Source organism: Copadichromis virginalis, linkage group LG23 (assembly GCF_057382275.1).
Source record: "Copadichromis virginalis isolate Kocher_CV1m ecotype Utaka linkage group LG23, C_Virginalis_male_GT1.1, whole genome shotgun sequence".
Lineage (NCBI taxonomy): Eukaryota > Metazoa > Chordata > Actinopteri > Cichliformes > Cichlidae > Copadichromis > Copadichromis virginalis.
In genome coordinates, this window is record NC_140639.1 from 50791932 (window position 1) to 50811837 (window position 19906).

Consider the following 19906-nt stretch of genomic DNA (forward strand, 5'->3'; position numbering starts at 1 on the left):
GTAAGCCAATGTCAAAAGCTTTATTGTCAAAGCGTTACACAGATATTTATATATGTATATATAAAAAGAGAAGAAATCACATTTTCAATCAACCTGCAGGCAAATGTGACCCATTACAGCTGATTCACCTTTAAAACAAAAACAAATTACGGCTGAAATCGACACTAGAACAAAGCTCGATGCTCCATTTCTCATCGTGACCTCTTGGATTCTGGTATTCGTTGTTAAATCTCCTTTTAGTGCGATTCTCAGGAAGGAAGGCTGCCCTAACATCGTGCAGCTGAACCAGGCAAAGAAACGAGGAACTAAAACAAAGTGTTCGAGCTCTGACTCGACTGTGCCCGTGGTCACGTCGGTACAGTTACGCTCGCCATGCAGCTTCTGAACTACGCTCAGGAATACGGCGCTAAGCTTGAACTACCAGAATCAAAGTGTTAGAGTTCGGCTACAACTAGAAAACTTTCAGCAGCTCTGAAAAAGCAAACACTTCAGTGACAGCAGGGACGCGGATACATTTTCATGTTTTATTACTTTGTGAAGCATAAAGGGCCATAAACACCGCTGACCCACGACACAGTGGAAAGCTTCATTTAAAGTGAGGTACAAATAATACACGGTGTTACATAAGGGACCCTTTGGTTAAAGTGGAGGCCAATGAGTGCTGGGCTCAAGGTTAGCAATACTGAAACTGAGAGGGGGGGGGGCACAAAAAACTAAAAAAAGCTCATAAATACAAAGTTGGTCTTCGGAGGAGGAAGTGATATTTCTCTGTCTGCTGGGTGAGATGTAAAGGGCAATGTGGGCGTGACCTTTAAACAGTCACATGGGCTTTTGGCTGAAAGCCATCAGGCCTCTTTTGTTTTCAGCCTTAACTGGAGGAGGTGTGCCCGAAAGCGTTGGCCCCGTGGCCTGACGAGCTCCTGTTCTCTACAAGGGTACGTGGCTGAAGAGGTAGGACACCGACTCGCCGTTGTGGGTTCTCCTGATGGCCTCCGCCAGGATCATGGAGATGTCGATGACCTGCAGGAAATAACGAGTTTGTAACGTGAGATAGAAAGTAGCACAAATCACATCTGCTGCAAGCCTCCTCCAGCCTTGCTCCTCTTCTTCTTCTTTTTGTTGCGCGGCAGCCGTGGCTGGCCACCCTGTTTCTACAACTGTTTGTGTATAAAACCCTTTTGTTGAACACATTTTAACAATGCTCTGGCCAGTGTTCGTCTAGTGAGCACAGGCTGACAGATCACCGTTTACCCCAACATGCTGGGTGTGAAGCACTCACAACAATTTACTCTGGAGGAGGCTGGAAAGTTTCCTGAAAGGAGCCTGATACGAGTCGATGAGTCACTGATGACAGCGATGCTGAGGGGAGTTGTTGAGCATTTGCAGACCTTTGCAGGTCAGAGGAGGCTTGGAGAGAGCAGTGGAGGAGAAAGACAGTAAGAAAGATGATGAAAATATGTAGAATGGTCACAGGAAAGAAAGAAAGAAAAATTAAAACCAACTTAACATCCATTTTTGTAAAGCTACATTTTGGTGTTTGAATTCTCAGGAATCTGGAAGTTTCTAACAGAATTAAAGAAAACCGACTTACAACAGCAACATTTCCCTGAAGGACAGAAACTGCAGACAAACAAAAGCTCAACCTGATGCCAAGTGTTTACCTCAGCAGCTGTCAGCTAAGAACCAGGCCTGTAAAGCTGAACAGGTCATACCACTGGATGTCACTGTTGTATTATGATCTTACACTGTGGTTCTACTCAAAAGCTGAGCATTTGTAACCACAGCAGAACTACATGAGGGAGTTTGAGGACCTTCAGCTGCAGTTTTACACCTAATTAGCCAAATGTAGTTCCTGGAAATCCAAACAGGATCCACACTATCCACCGCTGCAGGTCTGGACACCTTTATCACTGCCAAAGTGGTAAACTGGTAGAATAAGCTGCTGCACTGCTGTAGCCAGTGACGATCCCAACCAACCGAACATCAGTCGGTTGAGTTCTGTGCACCATCTCATCTAAAGACGGCAGCTGTTGTGTATACCTGTATTTTTGGGCAGGCCTTCATCTTCTCCTCCTGCGGGATGGTGTTGGTCACCACCACAGCCTCGAACGGGGCGCTGTTGATGCGAGATATGGCCGGCCCTGAGAATATGCCGTGCGTGAGGATGGCGTAGACCTTCACAGCTCCAGCATCGATTAGCCTAAAAGTGGAACAATTACCAAAAAAAGTCACTACATTTATACATAAAACGAGCCAAAGACAAAACCATCTAAGTGACACCGACTTGTCGGCAGCGTGGCAGATGGTCCCGCAGGTGTCGGCCATGTCGTCCACCAGGATGGCCACGCGGTCCTTGACGTCACCGACCAGCACCATGCGGTCCACCTCGTTGGCCTTCTTCCTCTCTTTGTGGATGAGAGCGAAGTCCACATTCAGACGGTCCGCGATGGACGTCACGCTGAGCGGGGGACAGGAAAGAGGAGGGACATGCACAGACTCAACCCTTAATTGCTTCTCAAACAAGTCGACTACAAAGCTGTGACTGAAATCCCCGCAGTGCGCCCTCGTTTCTCTACAGGATGACATCAAATAACTTCCAAAATGGCAAGCAGTTGGCAAACTAAGCAGATGATAATCACCGAGGTTCTGCTGATCTCTCCTAATGTCACTGTGAAAAGACTCGGAGCTAAAGCTTGAATCAGCACATCACTTTCCCCCTACACTAAACATTGAAGTATATTTTCTACACTCAATACAAACGAATGGCCATGGGGGGGGGGGGGGGGGGGTCAGTGCAGTCTGTGTGTTCTTGATATGACCAGGTGCACGGCCACTTTCAGGACCTTTGATGTGGTCGGAGTCCAGTGTTGGGAAGGTTACTTTTAAAATGTATTCCATTACAGATTACCAAATGCATGCCCCAAAATGTATTCTGTAACGTATTCCGTTACGTTACTCAATGACAGTAACGTATTCTGAATACTTTGGATTACTTAATATATTATCATGCTTTTTACAACTACGTGAATGTACTATTGCTGTGTGATTTATTACTATTACTGAAGGTCCGCGACTCCGAACTGTACTAAAGGGACCTCTGACTAATACGGCGGGGTCCCTGTCGGCTCGTAGCCGAAAAATAGCTTTACTTTGTTGTGTGGGTCAACTTTTCTTGCGAGAGACAGAGAGAGGCGTTGAAAGGCTCCAACGGAACTTATTGTTTCGGAGGAAAACAGGAACACGGTGTACAGTCAAGTCTTAATAGCTTACTTACAACTGGGCTCGTCAGGCACTCTTCTTGGCTGCAGTGGTTATTATTATATTTACATGCTTCCAGCTCCCGTTTCTGCTCGATGACAACTCGTACCTTTCCACTCCCCTTTTTCTCCCTCCTCGCTCACAGACCCATAACGTGTATGGCAGTCCATTCTCCCTGCAGCACGGACTACACTGCCCATGATGCTACATTCTTTAGAGCTATGCTTGTAGCATTCTGCCTGTTAGCTTAGCACAACAACAACAACGAAAAGGCGCTCTCTCACCCAGGAAACACACAGTTGCAGAGAGAGAGAGAGCGTAGCCCTGTAACCATGGCAACCGTAACGCTGCCGCCTGGAACAACAGAACGTAGCTGTCAAACAAAACCCAAACAGTCCTGACCCGCGACAAAATGAAACAGGAAAGTACCGCAGTGTAATCCATTTATTTCAACAAAGTAACTGTATTCTGAATACCACCTTTTTAAACGGTAACTGTAACGGAATACAGTTACTCATATTTTGTATTTTAAATACGTAACGGCGGTACATGTATTCCGTTACTCCCCAACACTGTCGGAGTCACATCCATCAGAGTTTTGTCTTAGCCACCGCAGCACGATGCTACCTCCATCATGCTTTACCAGTCATGCACCAATCAGATGACACTGGGCAGGTGATAAAATATAATGTGACACATAAGAGCCTTTTGTCTGTTTTTTTATTGCCTCTTTTCCACCAGCATAGACCCAACCGACTATTTCAGTTGTTTTCCATTAGTACCACTTCAATGTGGGTGGAGTTGTTATAGCAACGTGGCCGGGATGTCCTGTGATGTCATTTTATGTGACACAAACACAACAATGGGGCACATCGAGGTGATGGTACACCTGCTGCTAAACAGATGGTAAACATCTGCACCTTGTCGTTGGTTAGTGTGGAATAATTTTCCTCGTCCAATCGGTGGCCTGCAGTCTGCTGACGTCACGTCTTAAATGCTACCACCTAATAATGGGAAACCCTAAAAACAGAGATGAGCCAAGTCAAGCAGCTGCTGGTGGAAAAGAAGCTTTTTACTAAGGGGGAGCTCCAGTCCAGCTTTTATGGCCTTTACTCCCCCAGCGTCGCTGTTTGGCCAGCGGCCCTTACTCCCCTTCAGGAACCTTCCATGAGGCATCATTCTTTTGCAGTGATCCCATAACGTGTGCTCAACACACTCCTGCCTCAGCTCTGTGGGTCATTCCTTCAAGCTCATGATGTGGTTTTTGCTCAGTCACCATCAGCACTGAGGCTTTACAGACACGTCGTTGCTGAGGGCGAGCAACACAGCCCCAAAATGACATCACAACACTCACACAGAAAAAAGAAATACTGAACCGTGTTGTATCGGCGACTGCAGCTCGCAGACGGCAGCATTTATTAGAGCAAACACGACTTTTCCAATGAGCCGCTGCCACTGACGACACGCTGTTTAATTTAAAGAGTAAATCTACTGCTGCGAGGTGCCAGCAGCTGCAGCACAGTAACACAACTGCAGTGACATAGCATAAAATGAGCCTGCACGAGACAGTCTCACACTAGAATTGAAACTGAAAACATTTTTCTACCTGGGATCTTCGTGTTGGGTCGAGCGCTTTAAGGAGTTGCTTAAAGCCCTCCTTTACCATCACATCAGTAACTTTCATCCACAGCTCGAGGGAAAGGACACGCAACGCATTGCTATATCGCTGATAACGCAATATAATGATACAATTGCGTACAGTCAGATATGGCACAGCCTTGCACGTCACGCTCTTGCGCACCCAAAGCTGGACTCCAGTCATGATCCAGAAACCTCTCAAAGACGCTTAGGAGACACAGGCATGATGGGACATGAAGTTTGAATTTGAAGACGGCACAAATAAATAAAAACAGTGGTCACAGTTCACTGCATACAGTCCGTCTGCAGCTTATTAGCATTTCACATCATGCAGAGATACGTGGTGCTCCTTAACCCCGCTATCTCTGCGGCTTACCGTTTGGCTCCTCCTGCATCTGGAGACACGATGATACAGTTCTTCCACTCAGGAATGTGTTCTTTGATCCACTGCAGGACGGCGGGCTCGGCGTACAGGTTGTCCACAGCAATGTCGAAGAAGCCCTTAAAAACCGGACCAGAGTAAAACGACAATTAGCTCTTTATGCATGCAAACACAACACGTGTAGCACAAATAGAACTGGATCAAAGCATACATTCACCTTCAAATCACTCTAAGAAACTGTTGCTGTGAAACTGGCAGCTTCGTATGAAGCTAGCAGCAGTATTAGGTCCATCTACAAGCACCTGTGCAGCCGTGTGTGAGACTTAGAGGTGCTAACAGGCAGATTTGATGGTCTTTATGTGGCGATTTCTCAGTCTGTACGTCAAGTTTGGCAGTAAGAGGTGGAAACACTGGTGCACCAACCTGGATCTGTGACGCGTGGAGGTCCATGGTGATGATGTGGTCCGCACCAGCCACCGACAACATGTTAGCCACCAGTTTGGCTGATATGGGTGCTCGGCTCTGAGGAAGCATTGAGACACAGTCGTTGGAGGCAAGTATGCACGGGTAAATACGCCGAAAGGACTTTCCCCCTCCTATATGGTGACCATACTGTTTGTATAATCATTTTATGTTGACTCGCAGCACCTTTGAACATTTGTGCTGATGTTAATCAGCCGGCTTTCATTTTCACACATTTTATTTACAAAAATGAAACTAAAGCTATAAAAGCTCCAGCAACCTAAATAAAACCCCTCCCTTGTTTTGCTACAAAGTTCAAAGTTTGTGTGTTGTGATTGTCAGCTGCTGAAGGCACACGTAGACGGCTCCGTCCTTGTCAGAGTCCTTGCTTTGGGGGTCACCCCAGCAATGTAGGTCTGGCTGCCGCTCGGGGCCTGTGCTGTTTAGCTGCTGCGTCTACTCGAGAGACGCGTCAGGGCTTGTTGACAGAACACTCGAATACGTGTTCATGACGGTGGAGCGGCGCTTAGGCCGGTGATTAGACTAAATGTGGCGCTTGGATATTCATGATGGCTAGATGCTCACTGCACCAGGATAAAGTGAGCAGCTGTGAGTGGAGTCTGAAGTACGTGAGATAAAAAGATTTGAGCTGTCAGGAGGACGTTCATTATTCACCTGAAACACATTACAGCTCTGTAGGAAGTTAGACCTGTTTTCTCCATCCATCTATTTCCTTCCACTTATTTATCGTGGAGGTGGGCGGCCTCAGGGATCCAGCTTTTTCAGCCTTGATCAAATTTAACTTAAAATAATAATAATAATAATAATAATAATAATAATAATCTAGCACAAAATGAGCTTGTTGTTCAGAATGAATGTGGTAAATATGGCTATTATATCCTGTAGTGCAAAAGTCACAGTTCGCAGATTTGTTGTCGCTCGTGCAAACAGAACAGAAATACAACATATAGGACAAAAACTGAGTTTGCACAATTCTAATGAGCTTGAAAGTCAATATTTACCTTTGTATTTCAACACAGCCTGAACTCAAGGCCGGCTGTCTTGTCATATCTGTCAGTAGTATGTGACTGATCCCCCCCATCACTGCTGCCACTGATTTTCAGTCCAGTTCTTGTGTAATCTGACACCATCAGCCTCTTCTCCTGTTGCCCTTCTTTAAGAACAGTAACCTGACAGCCACCAACACATGCACTATATTGGACAATATATGTACTACAAATCCCAGCGACAGCTTGGCTGTTTGTGTTGTGAAATGTGAACCGGGTTAAGTTTGTATAGCGTTTCCAAATGAACAGAATCTGGCAGGAAGCCTGAAATCGGCACGTTTTTAAAGTAGAATCTTTATCTGGTGTAAACGAGGATGAGGTAAGAAAGTGTTCACAGAGCTTTGACCCTCACGTGCTACGATGAGACTTTATTAGATAAGTGGAGCTCGGCGCACACGCAGGCAGAGTGAAGGTGGAAAGCAAGGAGGAGTCAGACAGGACGCTAATTCGCTGGATCAGAACCTCTGCAGGTGCTAATTAGTTGAAAACCGCGTCCATCTCGCTGCTTCGTGCAGACGTGATTCTCCACACTCATCACACCAACAACTGTGGCAACACAAGATAATGATTTACAAGATCAGCAGCTTGAGCCGGTTTCTGACACGTCAGTCTGCCTGCAAACCGACGCCGCTGCTGACCTTGAGGGATTTCTTATTAAAACGTCAGTGCGATTAAGTTAATGCGTCAACCTGCCAGAGGGGAAGCAGAAACGTTCTCTGGGGACCTGTTTGGTCTCGTTCTTGAGATTTTGAAATCTGCATTTTAACGTCTCCTACAAAGACAGATTTTCACTCATTACCCAGCAGCCTCCACTCGAGCCGGCGCCCACAGGACCATTTATGTTTGTATAAGCTCACAGCTGCACTGCAGCCTGTGACTAAATGCCAGTTTACAGTAGGGCTGGGCCATATTATACCGTTCACGGTAATACCGGTATAATGTTAGGCAACGATAGGAAAATGAAATATCGCGATAGAATGGGAGTAAAACGCGCATGCGCAGTGCCTTTGTTTTCATACGCACATGGCCGATTGTTGAGTGAAATAGATGAACCAGAATTGGTTTGTAAAAATGGTGCAACTTCAGTGATGTGGAACTGGTTTGGTGTTTGTCCGTCAGATACACAACAAAGCACATTTTTTTGCAGAACATGCAAGCGGCCGTTGTTATTGTCGTATTTGTCGGACTAAGATGCTCTTAAATCTGGGAGTAATCTGGGTCCTAAACTCCGTATGCTTCAGGTCAAACGAACACTGCAGCATCACTAAGAGTTAAAAACTGTCTAAATTCTTTCATCTTTAATAAAACGATCAGCATTGCTGCTTTACCAGGTGTAACTATAAAGTTTAACTTCCAGGCATCCATGAAAACAAAAGTTATTACATTTAACGGAGTTAGAAGTTAGCAGGAAGCTAGCGGAAGTTAGCTCGCTAGTTTCGCTAGTTACCTAAGCATGATATAGCATGTTCTGACGGAGAGATTTCTGAAAAAAATCAAACGTACAGCTCTGCTATCACTTCCAACATAAATGAAGACAGAAAACTAAACAGCAGTGACGTTTGTAGGGTTACTGAAGTTGGGCTAGCTGGTATATAATGATGTGCTACGTGATCGCTAGCGACACAGCTATGTTAGCATAACATAAACAGTGAAGCTGGAGGACGAACACTAACACTTTTCCACTTATAAAAGTTAACATGAAGGTTCTTCATGGTTAGAGACAAATGCAATCGCATGGCAGGATGCTGTAAACGGACCAAACTTCAGTCAGGAGAACAACTGAGATAATCCATCCACAATACGAGGTTAGTCATTAATATACTGCAACAACATGGGAATAGAGCAGCTGCCAGAGAATTCAACATTAATGAATCAATGGTACAGAAGTGGAGGAAGCAAGAAGAATGAGTTTAATAAAGTTTGATTTATCTGACTGCTTTGTTTCGCTTAATGTGCCTTATAATCCCGTGCACCTTATGGTCCGAAAAATGCGTACTGCACACTGCAGTTTAATGTTGCAAAGCACCTCTTTTTAACTTCAGTGGATATTATACATGGTTATGCTCAGGATATGTCAGCCCATTTCTACTGGAAATGCCTTTTGGTTAAACTTTCAGCAAGGAATTTGCATTTGCACTGTTAAATTTTTATAAAGCTTTAATGTACATAAAAACCAGCTTCTTGTTTAAGTGAAAATAAATGGAAGGTTGTCTTTTTGCGCTAGTAATGTTGTGGAGTTGTATTTTGTCTCGCATCAATTATATCGTCGGTTATATCGTTATCGCAAATTTTCAAATATATATCGTGATAAATATTTTTGGCCATATCGCCCTGCTCTAGTTTACAGGATTAAAGTCATATAAATATATATGTGGCTCGCAGGAACAAGCAGAGGTGACGTTTGTACTTTTGGTTCTGAACTCTTTCTGGTGTTAGGGTTTCAGAGTGGTGAGGCGTTTACCTTGTCCTTCTTGTCCTGTCGGGCGTAGGGGAAGCAGGGGATGACAGCAGTGACACGGGATGACGAGGCGATCTTGCAGGCGTTTATCATGATTAGCAGTTCCATTAGGTTGTCGTTAATTTCCCCACAGCCGCTCTGAATGATGTACACGTCTTCACCACGCACACTTTCCCCAATTTCCACACTGTATAACAAAAATGCAGGCAAAAGAATATATTTTACATCCACACAGACACACGACCCTGTGATCTTTGAGTAAAACGACCAAAGAAACCCACAAGACTGAAGAGACAATGAGACATTTGACAAAACGACCAAAACCACACGTAAACAGACAATTCAACCAATGTGGTACAAGACCACAGAGACACAACAAAAGCCACAAAGACTTTAAATGACCACAAAAAAAGAGAGATGAGAAACAAGCTTTAGAGTTTCTAAAGACGCAGAACGTATCCTCAGAGTTACCAAAGAGACTCAAAGCAAAACAGTCAAAAAGATTCAAAGTCACCAAAAACAGACTCAAAATGACGCAAAAAGGAAAAAACGCATAAAGAAAACCCACAGCGTAAAAACACTTCCAAAGAGATACAAGTCAGAGGCACAAGACCACAAAGAGAAACTAAACAACACTAAAAAGCCACAAAGAGACTTTAAAAGACTCGAGACAGAATATAGCCTCAAAACAAGCCCAAAAATCTCCAAAAGGCCAAAGATGCAAAATTACCAGAGACATAAACTGAGCACAAAGACAGAAACATAACTTTGGTGTCTTGTTGCTTAAATCCAGGTAAAAGAAAAACTCAAGGATGGATCAGTCAAAACAACAACAACAAAAAAGCACTCGACCACTTTATATTATAAATCTGATATTAAAACTACAGGATTCTGTGATGCTCAGAAAATCCCCAACAATACATTTACCTTTATATTGACACTCACACAAACTGCACTGTGGGACACTGCAGGTTTTAGTGTTAAAGGCCAAGTCTGGGCTGAGTCCCTCTGCTCAGGTTGAACATGTGAAGCTGACACTGTGTGTGTGTGTGTGTGTGTGTGTGTGTGTGTGTCATTCCTCTGTGGGAGATGACCAAGTCCCGTCAACCTCAGTCATGTGATCACTGCACGCACAGCTATGCAGAGGGAGAATCACGATTAGACAAACAGTTAATAGAACTTAATGACATCAGCAGAGGCTGTGCAAACACTGATACTGTATATCGCTCCAAGTCTGCAAAGTTAGTCCACTAATAGCCTCAAATTCTCCCTTTATCCTCCATGTCTGGGTCTTTCAACTCCATCAGCTTGAGCTGAGTAACAGAGTATTTTCCCCAGCCTGATCATCAAGGGAAAAAGAGCACAAATAAAAAGTCTCCATGCCGTTTTATTCCCAGGGATTTACGCTCTTGTTTTTGTCACAAAGTGAAGTCTTAGTCGGAAGATTTGAGAAGAGCTGCCATCGCCTCCCTTTATTGTGAGAGGATGAGAAAATAATCTTTGTTTTGTGTCGCACAAACAGCTGCGTTCCCAGGAGAGCAAACACGCCGCAGATAATCAAGAGTTTCCCTGGATTTTTGTTTTTTAAAAGCTGTGAATGGAAAAAGGATCCAGACACCTTTAAGAGAGACTGCAGATGACCAAACAACAGATGCAGTCGAGTGCATCACACAAGGAAATCCTCTCTGAGTAACCCCCCCAGCAATGAAATGGTCACTGCAGCCCCCCCCCCCCCAAAAAAAAAAAATCAAGACACTACATTTCTCGTGTTACTCCATCCAAAAGAAGCCCAGCAGCTCCATATGTGCTGAATTTGAAGCTGCTGGGGGCTGAGAGCTCGGGGTCAGCACAAGCATGCAAACATGAAACCAAAAGGTCATCATCCCGCAGGAGAGTTCAGACAGGCTGCACACATTCAAGTCCACAAGCAGTAAAAGTAATAAAAGCCCCGTGGAAAGCTGAAAGTTATTAAACAAGGGTCGACGCATGCGTGTGGGCACTGGATAAACTAAAGGTGAGCTCGGTATTGTGGATATAAGCTCAAATTAATTAAGCGCATGTGACACAACCAGTGGACAGTTAACCATCTTCCCTCATACACAGAGGCAGCAGAAACAAGCTGTGCTCTTATTTAACATGTAACGTATCTCTGTGGCTGCTGTGGACTTTTTAAATGTATGCTAATGCCTTCAGCTATATTTCGGTCTATGAAGTTAGCAAGCTAACTCAAGAGTGTGTTAAAATGACAGCGGGGTAAACCAGCATCCATTATCGGACGTAGTTGACCCCCGCACACCAGCGCACTTTAACCGAGACAACGACGAGCGAGGCTTGAATCAGTTATACCGTAATAACCACAATTTAACTTAAATTATTTAACAGCAGTAACAGCCTGTTCCCTTCTCAACAGTAGCGTTTTCCTAGCTAACAGAAAATCCCTTTAAATGGCTACAAAGCAGAGTTTGATAAGACACGAGCTCGTTGTGGAGTTTGCGACGCAGATACAAAATACGGCATTAAGTGTTACGTGACGCTGGTTTACACCTGTTGTTTTGAACGCACGCAAGACAGGTGAACAGAGCATTTTAAGTAATAAAACAAGTCCTCAATGATAAGGATAGCGCAGGTGTCCGATAAAGGACGCCCCAACTTTAGCAAGCTAACCTGCTATGTTTACATGTGGTTAGCTAGTCACGTGTAGACGTGAATAGTAAACTATTGTTAGCCAGAAGCTAACCCTCCCACATGGGGACACCGAGCCAAAGCACTGAGGGCAAAAAGAGAAGACAAACCCGTTACGCGTTAATGTCAAGATAACTAGCATAGTCTGCAAATCCCAAATATACTCACCATGTCTCCTGGTTGCTGAATTTCTTCGTTATCACTTTCCCCAGCTCCAGTCCCAGCCGATCCGCCACTTTCTGGGACAGGTCGTGGTGGGAGCTCCCGCTAAAAAGCACGATGTTAGGCATGTCCAAAAACCTGGAGCTGCTTGTTCGAGAAAAAGAAAAATGAAGAAAGGTATAAAAGACACGAGGTGTCCCCGCTTTAAGGGTGCTTTGGGGGGAAGAGAAGGGGGAAGAAATGAAGCTTAAGGTTGGAGAGTGAGCATCGCACCGCTGCTGGGACCGTCGGCGGAGAGGAAATACGAGCTCAGCGTTTGCACGGTGAGGGGAAGTGCCTGCCCCTCATTGGACGGCAGAGCTGTCCACTTATGAATGAAGAACGTTATCTCAAGACATCTTTCAAATCGATCTTTTTATTGGCTTACACTGTCCCAGGTTACCCCATGTCTGCTCAGATTTCACCGTGTAGCATGTGACTTTATTACCTTATAAATTAACTCCTTAATATATTGATACTATAATCAGAATCAACATTTTATTGCACAACAAATATATATGCTTTCCCATTTAGTGCACATTAAGCAATCTTAAACTTTTATTCTATTAAAATAAATAAATAAATAAATAAATATTATATATATATATATATATATATATATATATATATATATATATCCTCATTTCCATTTAGTTTGTCGAGAGCATCGTAGTGTAAAATGCCCCAGCTTTTATGCTGTTTTAATGTGCCAAACTAATTGTTAAATATTCTTATGAATTAATAACTACACAGCTATTATTCATTCCAAGAGAAACAAGCTTTCCTTTTTAAATTCGCTGTTAATTATTAATACCCGAAAGCCTTTCCTCATGCTATTCTCATTAAGGCTCAATCCATCTAAAATCCTCACATCTTTCCAACATTTTCCACTCGACGAGCCCAGATTTACCCAAATATAGTGTGGTTCAACGTTTGAACAAACATAATAATTGCTGTGAAATTGTAGTTTTATATATGAAATACTTTTCTAGATTATTTATTTTGAAAAATTGTCCATCCAACTCCTTTACCTTTCTTTTTTCTTTTTTTGACTTAAAATCTGAGCCAATGTTTGAAAACGACACTGGCGTCAGACACTATTAAAGATAAAAGCCTGGAATTCTCACTGGTGTTTGTGGGATGTGTAACGTGGGACAGATACGTTGAAAAATAGCTGAGTATGAAATATTTTTAAACATTCAAGCTGTCCTGTAAAGTCACACCTATTAAAACATACCAATAAAAATTAAAATAAAAAAAACTAGTGATAATTTTGAATGGTATATCGTTGCAATTCACAAGCATGCAAAATGAAGCATATAGAATATTTTTAAGAAAATATTTTATCACAAAAGTGAATAAAGTTATATTTTCACTCAACTTTCATGCTGGATTGAGCAAATATGACAACCCTTACCAGAAAAACAAAAATATCAGTATATAGTTGAATCCAAATAGAACAGAATTCTGGAAATGGTAACCATTTTAATAAATAATATTGTTAAATGTTTGCATATTCATATTCAGTTTTGAGAGCTACTCTACCTACTGTTGTTGGACTTACACTGCCCTGGAGGAATCCAATATTTCACGTAGTTTTTAAACAATAGTAAAAGCTATTAAAGGTCAACAAGTGCAAATAAAAAAAAATATTGTACATAAAAGTAAATATGTCAAAATCGATCTATCAGCAGTGATTAGATCGATCTGAACTTTGCAGTATTAAAGTTTTAGGCAAACCAGAGATGGAGCAGAAACCGCGTGATGATTTGAGACGACTGACGAGCTTTTATTCCTGTGACCCCGTACGTCATTTTGCTTCTAAGCTATATACAGAAATGCAATCAGATGAATGCCAGATTTCTTATTTATCAGCGTTTTTGATCTTTCAAACTTTGACGTTTAAATCATGTTCTAGACTAAATGTTTGACCACAGCTGATAGTGACTGCTTGGCCTTTGCCCAAATGCAGCCTGCACACTTGTGACACTGGGTTTTGTAATTCGATTTACTACTCAGAGAGAAGTCATCTGAGACTTTATGCCTCTCGTGGTGCTCTTTCTTGCCGTCACGTGGTGGCCAGCTAATTTTTCAGCTCAAGAAAGAGCATGACTCCACTGTCTGCTCTGCAGATACCCTGAAACCAATACTATTGATTATTTTGGATTGATTTGCACTATCACAGACTGAGTAATCATTTCAGTTGTGTGATCAAAGAACATCATCAGCTAGAACGTGACCAGACACCAATGATTGTATTGATTAGGTCCAGAATCCTGGTCACTGAGGTCAAAACCTCACGAGGTAGCAACAAGTTACCCCAATGCTGTCAATGATGACAAACCAATAACACGACTGGAGCCGCTCGTATTTTTCAGAAATATATTTTATAGATGATGTCAGAGATGAAATGTCCAAAGCGTAGGTCCCAAAGAAAGATAACATTTTTCATCAATAGAGACAAACAACAAACAAAAAATAACTTTTTTAATCCATTTACATGTAAACCAAGAATTGCTCTTGAGCCACAGTGGTTATATATATGTATAGAACTGGCCGAGGTGGGTGTGACAATCAAACGACGATGCCCTTTTTCCCCCCAAACCTTTTTCTCAACTGATTTCTCCAGTGCCCGTTTAGAAATCTTTGAAAGAGGAACATTCTTTGGGAGCGTCTTTAAGGTCTGAATGTAGCAGAGGTTTGGCAGAGCACGTTTCTCTCAAACACAGTTCATACAAGTCGTAAGTGCTTGAAATCACTTATCCAATAAGAATGATATTAAATGTTTCTCAGTGGAGTCATTTGGACAAAGTCCTTTGAATTGTTTGCCCACCAGAGAGGAAGAAAAAAAAAACATCCCTCCTGGAGCTCTTGGGAGCTGCCAAGGGAGGTTTTTTTTTTGTTTTATGTTTTTTTTAAATATATAAGTCCTCCAGTGTTCTTCTTCTATTGTGCAAATACACTTTTTGTTACACAGACAAGCAGGCATGCTGACTCACAAACCATGCAAAGAGTTAAAGTTTGGCGGGAGCAGACAGCAAAAAAAGAAAGAGTAGTAAAAAATCTACAACTTAAGCAAGTAACAAGTGGAATGTTTGGTTAGAGATGAAAAATATCAACTTAACCGCAAATCTTACAAGTTTAGAAAATTATATCAACTCAAATTTAGACATTTCTCTCCTCTGGCCTGTCCTACAGCTCATCCACGTCTATTATTCTGCTGTAAGTGGACCAGTTTTGGTTGTAGACAGCTGGGCCTTCTCTGGCTAGAGTTGGCCTGATAAGGGATTTTTAAGACAGATACCAATTTTTTTTTTTTTAAATGTATATATTTTGAGATATCGGCTGATATTTTTTTTCCTTTTAAAAAACCAAAAGAAATTTCCCTAAAATTTGTTAAGTGTACTTATTTATTTACTTGTCTAAGCTCTGCCCGACTGTGCTGGGATTAGAAAACTCAGCCTTTTCTGGCCATAGCCTGACTGATAAAGGATTTTTAAGACTGATACCAACATTTGGTGATCTGAAAATCCGATATTGTGATATACCAATATACGTTTTTCTTTTGGACAAACAAAAAAATTTACCCTAATTTTTTTGGGGGGGTGTACTTACTTATTTATGCTCTGCCCAACTATGCTCAAACCAGCTGGTTGTCTTTGTGGCGCTGCATAGTGGCCTCTGGTGGACACACTATGTAATGTCAACACTCATAACTTGGTGAAGGGTGTTTCTCTTCTTTATTTTTTAAAATTCTCATTTATTGGCTGTTATAAATGCCATTACCAATAGTATGGCAAATAATTATGGTTGAAGTTTTGATAAATCAATTGGGGTTCAAAAAAAATGGGACTCACCTTGTGATGCTCAAAGACATAAAAGATATTTTAAAAACTCAGCAACGTGTCCTCCAAAAATCAAACGTCTTCATGGATAATTTATGTATAATTTATTTCTACTGACTAGATCCGCTAGCCAAAAGAAGTATGCAGATAGTATTAAAGCTCATATTGGGTTCGTTTAGTGTCAGGACAGCCACTGAACATGAAATCAGCTAAAAAGAAGTTGTTGATTTTTGATTGTGAACTCCTGTCAATCCTGTCATATTTGCAACAGTAAAGTGTTAACACCCGTGGAACGTAAGCCCCTGTTTATTAGTTTTAATCATTTCCTAAACTGTAACATCCAAAACCTCAAAAAGTTGCCATTTTATACAGAAATGGGTCAGAACAGAAACTCAGATCTCCCGAGTCTCCACTGACAAAAATAGCGAGGGCAAAAATACATCCGCATTACCATCTGCAATATGGCATCTAAGCCTAATCACAGTTAGATGGTGGATGTATTTTGGTGGAAAGAAAATAGCTTCTACATGTAGCTCCTCACAGCAAGATTTGTGGATATTTTTGTATAAGTGGGTCATCTTTTTTCCTCTTTTTGAGCAGCACAAGGAAACTTCTTTTTAGTCCCATTATATTCAAAAGCCACAGGAATGTCTACAGCTGATATCATCAACAATGGGCAACTCGCACCGGAGCAATCCGACTGGATAAATCACTACAGGCCAGAGGAAAAACACGCTCATTTGATTTGGGGGATGAAAAGTCCCTTTAAAAATAAACATGACAGTCGTCTTTAATCAGGTGTTTAACAAAGCAGTTGACAGATGGGGGCTCATTCGAATGTATTCGATCTACTCTTCGTGTCAGGTCAGTTCAAAGCAGGAAAAGGAAGAAGGAAACACCGACGTCATGATAGTGCCACACATGCTTAGAGAAGGACTTTGAAATGATTGGCTGATGTTTTCCATCCCGAGCTGCTTGAAAAACAAAAAGAAAGAAATCCTTTCGTTGACATAGGTGTCCCCTTCTTTTCTTTTCCCACCACAGAAAACTCAGCTAGCTACATAAGGTGGCCTCTAAACGTCGTTTTGTTTGTTTTTTGGGTGTTATCACAGTTGAAAGGTAAGCGCATGTCGCACATGCACCAGAGGAAATGTTAGGCAACAAAGTGATCAAATGTCTTGACTCTGTAGGTGTTTAAAAAGTCAACCGCGGTGCCGCGTAGCGACCACTGGAAAACAGTGCAGTCGATGACGAGTTAAATATGCTGCTTTTTCAAAGTTCATGGAGTAACATCTTACACCATACTGCTTTTCTTTTTTTTGCTCACAATATCATAGCTGTCATTAGTTTAGAGTACATTTATAAATTTTTCCATATACAAATCTCCTATAAACAGTACATGTTATAAATACATCATTGATGAAAATGCAGAAAGGCTTCAGGGAGCCGTAGAAAGAAAGAAAGAAAGAGTTGCTCCTTAGTTCTGATAAATACAAGAAAGAAAGAACAACAGTACTAAGGACGTGAATGGCAGCCCTATAACTATTCAGAAAACGGATAAAAACACAGAACAAAATCTATGGATGAAAAAGTTAGAAAAATAATTTTATACAGTAAAAAGTAAAAAAAAAAGAAAAAAGGAGTGGACACGCTTACCAAACACACTTCTGACGTTGCAGAATTGACAAGTTGATGCGAAAATCATACATGTAAAATACAAACAAAGACAATACTCGATTACTGCCTCTCAAAATATATTCAATTCAATATACATGGCTGATGTTTAGCTCACAATAGTAACCAAGGTAGTTGCCAACCGGCAAAGCATGGGCTCGGCACACACCTGATCTGTGAAGGAGTAAATCAGTAAACATTGAACTGGGTATTGGGCGCCTTGTCTTAAAGGGCCAATACGTGAAATGTTTGTCGGCTTGCCATCTAAGTGGAGTTAAGTGCTGCTGTAAATCCAAACTCATGCTTTGGCTTTCTCTTGCTTGGCTTTCTCTTTTGGATAACATTCAAAATATCTTGCAGGTAAAAAGAAACAAAGAAAAAAAACATGTCTGGCCTCTCTGCTCAAATGCATGCGTTTTACAAAGCGACGACTTCGATTAAAGGGAAGCTACATTAAAGGCTAAACCTTTTCTAATTCCTTCTTTGAAGGTCTCCATGTTTGCACCTTTAATTTTTTTCCTCTACTGAAGCTGGCAACTACCTTTACAAAGCGCTTTCATTTCCTTCTTTCTTTTCTTCCTTTTTTACAGAAAAATAGATCCATCCAAAAAAAAAAAAAAGTAAAGTAACTCTTCAAGAGAGGCCGTGAGAGACATAAATGCTGTCTTCGTCACGTTCCAAGTAAACATGCTGAAAGATTGTTTGCTATATTTTTCATCACCCCCCCCCCACAAGAAAGGACTTGAAACTCTCCTCCGTCTCCCGCACCCTCGGGCCGATTCCTCGGCGAGAAAAATCTTAAGGCAATCTTTTCCTGAACAATCGTGAAATCCAGCGGACCCTCACCAAGGCACTCCTCTAACTCGTCAACCTTCGACAACAGGCTGGTCCGGCGAGGCGACGGAGTCTCACCGTTAAAATCTTTGTAAAAGCCTACTCAAACTTCGGCCCAACCAAAGTCCACAGTGAACACATTTAGTAAAATTATCTTCTCGGTTGCCATGATGCCCCCCCCCCATTTCTTTAGGGAGGGAAAATAGTCAAGAAAAAAAGAAAACAAATCCCCGCGCTTGCCTCTTGACAGCTGGGGACGTCTGCTGTCCCCGTGTCCGTACTGGATGTGGTCAGAGGGCAGCCGCGTAAAGCACCGTATTTTCTGCACAGAAGTGTCATCGCACCTTTCGGTGACGAGATCTGATCTCGCCCCTGCCCTCTCCCGATCGCTCCGCTCCAAATACGCTCGCCCGCTGCCGTGATCACTTGATCAGCCGCCGAGGGCTAACATGGGGGTGCGAAGACTGACAGATAAAACGTCTCTGAGCGAGCGCTTGCCGGTATGTTTAAACAAGTTTTTTCCAGTTCAGTCCTCCTCTGTCTTCTGATTGGCTCCCTACTCTTGAGGCTGAGCCCACCCCCTCTCCCTCGTTTTTTTTGGCCGAGGGGCCGCCAATCAAGGTGACTGACGTGGTGAGTGGGGTTATTGGGGACTAAATGAAGGGATCAGTCGAGACTCTTTGCTGCTCAAAGAGGCGTTCTCCGGAGAGGTCAATGGTAACGCGGTGACGCCCTCACGTTTTCGTCCACTACAGCGGCTCCTCCTCTTCCATGGGCTCCTCCTCAGACCTGCTGAGGAGATATAACACAGAAATATTAATACTAGACCTCAAGCTGTCATTAATAAAATGCCTCCTCAACTTTACCAGCACCATCGAGGACTGAAAGAATGGGAATCCAGTGTGGAAAGATAAAACTGCAATTCTTCTAGCGGCCACTTGGGGTTTGCTCCAAAAGTGAGTCAATCCCCATCAACTCTCATGTTAAAATAACTCTACAACTCTAAAGCAGAAAAAACATGTTGGCAGCTGGCAACAAAAACAGTTTTGGTCTCGATAGCTTATTTGCTATTTCCTGACACCTACACACAGGGTCTTTTTTACTGATATAGAGGCATTTAAAGGTTTTTAAGACTAAAGGCCATGACACACCAAGCACATTGCAAACTGTCCCCCAACTCCCTCAAAAAAACCACGAAATTCCAAATGTTTGGATGCAAATTTGTTGTGTAACGTATGTACACACACTGACATTCGTCCTCATAGATTGCACTGTGAAAAAGACTTGACTCAACATCAAGCAACGATGAGCAGGTCCTGATGTTTTACAGTTAAAGTTGTGTCACGATCGCTTTCACGTATGTTTCATGATGTCAGTGAAGCAGTTTGAACTCAGAGCCAGTTGA

At 42.4% G+C, this 19906-nt stretch overlaps 2 protein-coding genes across 4 annotated transcripts in view; both read right to left on the reverse strand.

Annotated features, from left to right (window-relative positions):
* LOC146682101 (ribose-phosphate pyrophosphokinase 2-like) lies at positions 1 to 12439 on the reverse strand. Its single transcript, XM_085449871.1, has 7 exons — positions 12116 to 12439; positions 9269 to 9452; positions 5702 to 5800; positions 5273 to 5397; positions 2285 to 2458; positions 2041 to 2200; positions 1 to 1020 (listed from the first exon to the last, which is right to left on the reverse strand). Exons 1-7 carry the CDS (start codon positions 12235 to 12237, stop codon positions 928 to 930), a joined length of 957 nt encoding a protein of 318 aa, XP_085305997.1. The 5' UTR covers positions 12238 to 12439; the 3' UTR covers positions 1 to 927.
* Positions 12440 to 14516: 2077 nt separating this feature from the next.
* The window catches only part of LOC146682102 (histone deacetylase 4-like), an 83846-nt gene continuing 78456 nt past the window's right edge, over positions 14517 to 19906 (reverse strand). For all 3 annotated transcript variants that reach the window (XM_085449499.1, XM_085449498.1, XM_085449500.1), the window contains one exon: positions 14517 to 19293. In XM_085449499.1, the coding sequence (XP_085305625.1) occupies positions 19251 to 19293 (43 nt within the window). In that variant the 3' untranslated portion in view covers positions 14517 to 19250. The remainder of the gene's footprint in view (positions 19294 to 19906) is intronic.